The 7,834-nt window shown below is 39.4% G+C and overlaps 1 protein-coding gene across 1 annotated transcript; it reads right to left on the bottom strand.

The window, feature by feature from the left end:
• Positions 1-446: 446 nt before the first annotated feature.
• Positions 447-7,613, bottom strand: LOC126198511 (uncharacterized). The gene is made up of 6 exons (XM_049934896.1): positions 7,570-7,613; positions 4,023-4,133; positions 3,329-3,465; positions 1,890-1,954; positions 1,576-1,659; positions 447-613 (listed from the first exon to the last, which is right to left on the bottom strand). The coding sequence occupies exons 2-6, from the start codon at positions 4,131-4,133 to the stop codon at positions 492-494; spliced, it is 519 nt and encodes a 172-aa protein (XP_049790853.1). The 5' UTR covers positions 7,570-7,613; the 3' UTR covers positions 447-491.
• Between the last annotated feature and the right edge of the window lie 221 nt (positions 7,614-7,834).

The raw sequence follows: 7,834 nt of genomic DNA, 5'->3' as shown, positions 1-7,834 counted from the left end.
ACTTGAACGAAGATTTGTATATTACGGAAGACAACTTCGAAAGTTTTCCCAATGCGGGTACATGACCTCTCATTGTCTCAGCAGGTTTGTAATACGCAAGCTTCTCAGATGGGACCGTAGATACAAGGTTAGTGATGCTAGTGACATGGAAATAATAACGTATTAAAAAAAATACTAACACACTTCTTGCATAAAGCTCCCTATCTTACGCTGTTCGTTTTGACTACATTCATTCTATCTGTAAGCAAAAGCATATTTTCCAAACCCTCTCCGGGATGCAGTTTGTTTCAACGTCTTTCTACATACGAGACTGAAATATGTTAAGCGAGAAATTGTGTTTAATAATATACTTTAAACGGTACAGGATTGTACTTTCAATTTAACATTATTATATTGTTGTTTAGAGGAAAAATGGATCTTGACATTAGGGTGAGAACGAAAGACTGTTTCAAAATGTGCTTCATTAATATTTATTTATCAGAGGTACAGCATTAACAGACCACTTTCTTAAATTTAGACTTGTCCACTTCAGTGTGATTACTGACAACTTCCCATATCAGCTCCATCAACTCGTCGCTGGGTTCCTTGACAGTTGTGAAGATTTGAGCCATTTCTGTAACAGAAACGTTCGCGTTACGCAATTTTGCGCCGGCGAATTGTCGGATAGGATTAAAAGTATCATGAATCTTTACAGAATATGCAAATTTTGCAGATTATCGTAGATTTCCATACAACAACTGAATTTAATGAATAAGCTTTCTGACTGAAATTACTGTCGGGTAGAACACACTAGAATAACACAGTAATGCTTTCCAACATTTCAGCTAAATTATACCACACCGTTTCTGGAAGTTAGAAATCATTAACTGAAAACAGGGTTCGAAGGTAAAAAGCAGAAGTTAAATTTTAGCGTCTTGTTGACGACCAGTTTATTAGAGTCCGAGCGTAAGCACGGACAGGGGAAGAAATGGAAACGTAATCGGCAGAGTCAGTTACAAATTACTTATTCCCGTAATTGGTTTTAAGAGATTTAGGAAGATCTAAATGTCCATAATATGAATGGCAGGATGTCGATTTGATCCAGCATTCTAGCAGAAGAGTGTCCATCTTGTTTCCACTGCACCTCTACGTCAGTGAAACTAGTCGGAAGATCAATACCGAATGTGACATGACAATATTAACAAAATCATGAGACAAGAGACGCTTCCTACCGTGTATGTGCTACAACTGGAAATAGTGTTACTACTAAACTAAGTTTAAATGGGGATAACTTCAGCAGGCAATGAAAATATTACACAGTTTCGCTCATCATGGGATATATATATAAGTTCAAAGACTTGTTTCTTGGTAGTGTTCGTCTCTATGGAACTGAGAAAAATGTACGGTAAAAGGATAGAAACTTCTATTGCAAATACAAGTTAAAACATTGAGTAGTGAGACGAACACAGAATCACTAGAGCAATCTTTTTTTCGCTTCACCCTCACACACCGAAATGAGATGCTATCGTCATAGCTCGTTCATGACGCACATAATATCGCAGAGATTGTTAGAGCTAGTAGATGACAGAGACTAACCATAACCGAGAAAGCAGTAGTGGTCCATGATGAAATCCTCGTGCGAGTACACTACATTGTATGGTCCGCTCAGTAGAGATTCCCCTGGAAAGAGAAGAAGATATATATCAACTTACACACATGTCTACAGATCGTGCCAGTTAGAATTACTGTTTGCTGCAACATCTATGTCTAAATCGTCCAGAGGAATAAGATAAAGAAAAATTAGTTTGTTCCGGTGTAACAGTAATGCGTGTGCCCTCATCTAACAACATGCCTCTACATGTCTGCGAGAAAACTAGCTTACATTTTTGGAAGTATGAATTTGCACTTACATACGCCTTCATAGACCTTGTCCAGCTTGTTTCCAGTGACTGACACATTGCTGTTCAGAGGAAAGCTGAAAAAAAAGAGAACATAACAAGTAAGTTGAATGTTTATACCATGTTCATGCGTATTGTACTGACATTCGCTGTGCTAAAATGTGGAAATGTTTCTAGGGGTCAGCCTTTTCATTGAAATCGGCAATAACGATTTCCGAAATCGTTCCAGCTAGTGCTGCACGCAACCCATGCTGCATTTCTTTTTGTATGATCGTATTAATGTGTTACGAATCTACGAAGCGAATGAAGAATTATATCATGTCACGTGCAATTTTCATGTTGAGGCAGCGATACAGTGGTTATCAGTTACTGAAACTTCGTGACAGCCTAAACTTGCACAATGGACTTTAGCAGAAATCCGAAATCTTGTCCTTGCAAGTAGTCCTCTAACCAACAGAGCTAGACGACAGTTTCTAAATCACATTAAGAAAATATGGTAAGCAAAGTCTTACAAAGTGAAGAACGCATGCAAATGAAACATCAGAAGAGCGAAGATACTTTACTACCACAAATTTTACAGTTTATTATCATCTATCACCGAATACTCGAATAATGTCACAGACTATGTGTTTTGTTTTTTCGTAGCAGCTGCATTACAGGTGCAAAGACTGAAAATTCGGCCTCCCAAGACTGCACACAATTCGGAATATTTTTAGACATATTCCGCAGTCAATGGAAACAGTAGACCTTCTAGCAAAGTGTGCTTCGTTAGTAATAAGTGTCACCCTTTCCCTGAACTACTTACAATGCAGGCTGTTCCATAGGAACATAATGACAAGAGGTGAAATATTAATACTCAATGCACTTGTGAAAGGACTGCCTCGTTCTTATTTCTGATGGTTAACTTGCGATTAGCAGCATATTCCTTACAATATAATTTCAAACCACTGAGGGAACTAGAAAATTAAATACACTGACTGAAAATTTCTGAGAGATTAAAACTGTTAATAGACAAACTGTAACTTCCTGGCAGATTATAACTGTTAATACACAAACTGTACTACAACGCAGATACTACAAAATATGTGGACTGTTTTGAAAGTATGACATTCATCAAGTAACAATAATATTTGGCCAATCCTTCTGGGTATATGTATATCTCGGTAGCGACTAAAAATCTTTTATGTATTGAAAATGATTTTATTACGTTGAAGGAATAACTGTCAACATGTGGTTCAATATATCCAGTGTCACAGGAATTATTTACATTGGTACAGATTTTTATCTCCGTTGCTTCTTGTGGAATGCATTATATTCCGTCAGTAACGAACGAAGCTCTCCCAAGAAAAGAGATTAATTGTGCCTTATTTACCGTGATCCAATAGAATCCAACCACTGTAACCAGTGTACATACGATATTTAACCTACAGCAGGTTAACCTGGTAACTTACAGGGGCGCTTTGCTGAAGTTGCCAGTGAGGTACATCTCGGTGTCGCTCTCCCCAGGCGACTGGACGTAGGTGACACAGCCCAGGTCAAACAGACCGGGTACCTGGTACTGGTACTGTTGGTACCACGGCTTCTCCTCCTACGGTTCCACAGCAGAGCTTGTAAGTACAGTGTTCACAGCATGTGACAATAACTATTCTAGTGTACAAATTGGAGGGTTTACGCGCTGATCCAGTGAAACTATATAGCCTTAATGTTAAAAACTAAAATTACCTTGACAGTAAGCTGACTACGGGTGAAAACCAAAGTCCACTGACAAACATGGGGAAGGATTTAACTACGCCAATACAACCGTAGTAGATGTACATATGTAACGTTACAGCAAGGTTGAGGTATACGTTACACTAACTCAGTTTGGAATATTAATAAAATTTGAATTTGAGTAACAAATTGGTATGTATTCAGGAAGTTTGTGACTTACGGTTTTAGTTAGTTCTGTTACGGGGAAGATTTCTCAGAATACATTTCCCTAATTTAGGGCAATTATTTTTCTACTATCATACGTAAACTACAAATCTTATTTCCTCCTGCCCTAAAGACACTAAAAGACTGCTTTTAACAAGATGTAAAGTAATCAAAAGTACAATATATGTAAGTTTGTATGATACCCTTTCTCTACTGCTTCTGATAACTTACTGTAGTCATGTAGAACGTCTCAGTGGAGGCAGCTGGCAGCACACAACCTACACTGTCTGAGGAAGCACCCTCCGCCAGCAAGGGCAGCACCATGAGTAGCAGCGAAAACATCTGTCGGCAAAGGCAACGCTCACTGTTTATCGAACTTTATGGAATATATAAGATAAACATGGTGATTCAGCTGTCCCTACCTATGGGTTTTATGAAAGCCACAACGCCTGCAAAAAGTATACTCGAGACTTTCTTATTCTCTCACTTGCTACGCGCAAACTGTTATTCCTGCGGAAAAATTGAGCAACACATTTTTGTAGGAAATGTAATGCAGGTAAATTTTGTGTTGTGATTCGGTTCAGCTGGAAGACACAGTTTTTGTGTTACTAAAAAGAAACCTCCTTCGAACGTCACTTTTGTACGTATTTCCCGAATAAATCGAAATCTTCGGCCTCTAGCGAAAACGTATCACTTTTTCGATTAAGTACATTCAAGTTTCTACAAAAGGGTCCTGTCTTCTTTGGTGTAGGACTAATAATTTGAACGTAGCAAGCAAAGAATATGAAAGAATACGAAAGAATATTCGAAGGCGTTGCAGGTTACATAAAACTCATGGGTAGGGCCAGCTGAATCATTCCGTGTATGTTGTAATTTTAGCATTTGTCATTATGTAACAAAAGAAGCTGTTCCTAACTCCAGGTAAAAACAAACATTAGAGTTTACAGTTCCTGGGATACCCACAAATAACGTCTCGAATAAATCCAAACTGGAAGGACATGCATAATGTGTTCACACAACAAGTGGTTATCGTTGGATTAAGAGGTTCAAATGGCTCTGAGCACTATGGGACTCAACATCTTAGGTCATAAGTCCCCTAGAACTTAGAACTACTTAAACCTAACTAACCTAAGGACATCACACACACCCATGCCCGAGGCAGGATTCGAACCTGCGATCGTAGCAGTCCCGCGGTTCCGGACTGCAGCGCCAGAACCGCTAGACCACCGCGGCCGGCTGGATTAAGAGGGTCAACACGAAATGAAAGTAGTTCCGTTTTATCTGCGACAAGGGAAAGCACTGCTAAATCAGTAACGAGCTACAAAACGAAACTGAGAAGCCACAACAAGAGACAGTGCGCTGGTAAGCATCAGTCCCTACGTCTTTAGCAAAGAGGTTTCAGGTGGTATTCTCAGTCTATGGAACCACTGGACACATTATGGTTGTCAGAGCGGGTACTGGAACATCTCATTCTTATCCGCAGAGCTTGAAACGTCTGTGTTCGTCATATGTAAGACGGATCGACACTGAACCGTAGTACTGGTTGTGGAACTTTCTCCGTCGACAGTGCAAAGGCCAGTAGCTGAAGGGTGGACGGAAGGTACTGAAGTCATTGCACGACTGTCCACTGCCCACAAACTACAATAGCTGCAGACCCGTTAAATGCTCTCGTTGGCTTAAAAGAAGCAACCTTTTGTATTACAGAATTCGTTACATTTCACTGTGTCCTGGACAGAACCTGTGTCGCGTTTTACGAGCAGCAGTCTCAACTGTTATATTATATGAGTATTCATTCAGCTTCGAATAAGATCTTACTTAACAGTGACACTAGAGTTTCTCACAGTGGTTATGTAACAATTCCTCAAACGAGGAGAAAGTTGTTGTAAAGAATTGTGGTTTTGCCTGGATTAGAAATACCAATGCATTGAATTAATTTCGTTGAAACGAAATAAATGCAGACAATGAAGTTGAAAAGTGTGAATGTGTAATGACATGAAATGCTGTCAGCGGCAGGTCTTCAGAAATGCTGGTTCTGAGTACCAGTTTGACACTATTTTCATTAGTTACGACATCTTCATTGAACTGGATTTTAATATTTTCTGAACGCACTTTCATTATATCATTTTACACCAGTGGGCTTGATTCTATATATTTTGCGTGTCATTGAGCTGTTCACTGTGGTCTGAAACAATGGTATTGGTTAGACGCTACAGCAGTAAACGCTAAGCTCGCAGTCTGCATTTTTAGAAGCAACAGAGTACTTCAGCGAAGTGTGACGTTATTGACATAACTGACGTAACAGTAGGTATCGATTCCAACGTCCTGAAGGCGATCTGATCAGTGAGGTTTTATTCCACGAGGTTCCGTCCAGGCACATTAATTGAACACGTTCAGAAAACGAGCAATCACACTTCATGAGCACTGTGCAGGCCAGCGTAGAGGAACAGTGTCTGTCACCTTCCTATCAGGATCATTCGCTTGATCTGTAGACCACCGAATTTATCAAGGGCATAGTTGGATGGCATCTTGTCCATCACTGTTCTCTGGAAACAACAGTGTTAATATGTTGTGGAATCACATAAAGAAAACCACGACTGGAACAAGCCTCCTCATACTTTTCCATGCTCTGACGTTTATTGATCGCGATTAAGGAACATATGGGCTTGAACACCGTTCCTTGGTTTAATAATGTGCATCGGGGGAAAATAACTAGTCAGTTTAATTAGAATAATTCTTGCTTTTCCCTAACTTCCTTTTTAATACGCTGAATGTATTGTGAATCGTCGTTGTGAAGTGTTTTTATGTTGATAAATTTTTGTTTTACATATTCCGTCTCTATTAGAATTATTTTAAATCTCCAAAGCAAACGCCCTGGAAGAAACCGGCTCCCAGTCTATTGAACATGTTTCGGAGACACATAATACAGGTCACATATTTAGACTCGCGTGCTGGTTAGTTAAGTTGCGTAGTTATTGCTATAACTGTATTGCTAAATGGTTCAACTGGTGCTCAATCCTAGTGGAGAGGTTGACCATCCAACTGCTTCCAGTGGCACTTACAGTGGCAACAAAAATTTTTGGCCGAAATAATAAATGTATACGCTGTCATAATCTACTTAAAAGAGGAATAATATTGCATTAAGGGCCTAACTGTCTGAGTCAAATTAAAAGTCATAAAATGTGTATATGTCTCGAGGCGAGGCTACACACGGCGCATAGATTACCCAGACGACATTCATCTAGTATTTGTGATATCAGAAAACTTATTTATTTCAAACAAACTTTATCTTCTATTTAATCCTTTTTCTTGCTGGCATTCCCTGCAAAACGATCGAAGGAAGAAAGTTTTGCGCTTTCTATATTTCCTCCACTGGTGTGCTAAAGCAGCGGCCACAGGCATGACGTTTTATTTTTTTGCATGTTTATCACTACCTCCACTCGCAACACGTTTTGCAGATGGTAACCACTCGTACCGAGGAATGTAGGCGACATGTGCTACCATTATGCGATTTATGGTTCAGGAGATACGACAATTTATGTATAAGAGTTCGATTCCTTAAATAGTCGGCAGTGTGATTTACTAGTTGTGAAATTTTCTCCTTTGCAAACAGTAACTATCACACGGTAAATAGGTATAGATTGTTGGAGTTTACTCTTCTAGATAACAGGTAACCCCCTGTTTCTAATTAGTAGTTAATATTCACTTTCTACAGAGGGCACAGTAAATGCTACTTTTTTCAAAAATCGAAGGAGTATGTGTTAGATGTTTGTTTACTTACGGCTGTTCCGTGTGGGATGTCGTTGTATGACAACCAGGGACTGCGTCTCCCTTAAATACGATTCTGTTCAAGGCTGCCTGGGAGCGGACTTGTATCAGAGGCACCTATGTACACTGTGAAAGGAGTAGATAAAGTGATACTTAATTACTTATTAATACGTAGAACCAGCTGCTAATGTGCTGAACAAACAACGACAAACAAACAACATGTGACACATGTGGCAGCTTTCTTATGTTGGCACATGTGAAAGTCTAATACGAAAGCG

This window comes from Schistocerca nitens, chromosome 8 (assembly GCF_023898315.1).
Source record: "Schistocerca nitens isolate TAMUIC-IGC-003100 chromosome 8, iqSchNite1.1, whole genome shotgun sequence".
Taxonomy (NCBI): Eukaryota; Metazoa; Arthropoda; class Insecta; order Orthoptera; family Acrididae; genus Schistocerca; species Schistocerca nitens.
Note: the sequence above shows the minus strand (reverse complement) of the source record. Positions and strands in the feature narration are given on the sequence as shown.

What these genes read in the sequence shown, in the direction of transcription:
- LOC126198511 (XM_049934896.1), bottom strand. Translation starts at nt 4,133, where the DNA reads ATGTTTTCGCTGCTACTCATGGTGCTGCCCTTGCTGGCGGAGGGTGCT. An exon ending in AGACGTTCTACATGACTACA is followed by an intron (nt 3,466 to 4,022) that starts GTAAGTTATCAG and finishes GTGGAACCGTAG; the next exon opens with GAGGAGAAGCCGTGGTACCA. An exon ending in CAAGGTCTATGAAGGCGTAT is followed by an intron (nt 1,660 to 1,889) that starts GTAAGTGCAAAT and finishes TTCTCTTTCCAG; the next exon opens with GGGAATCTCTACTGAGCGGA.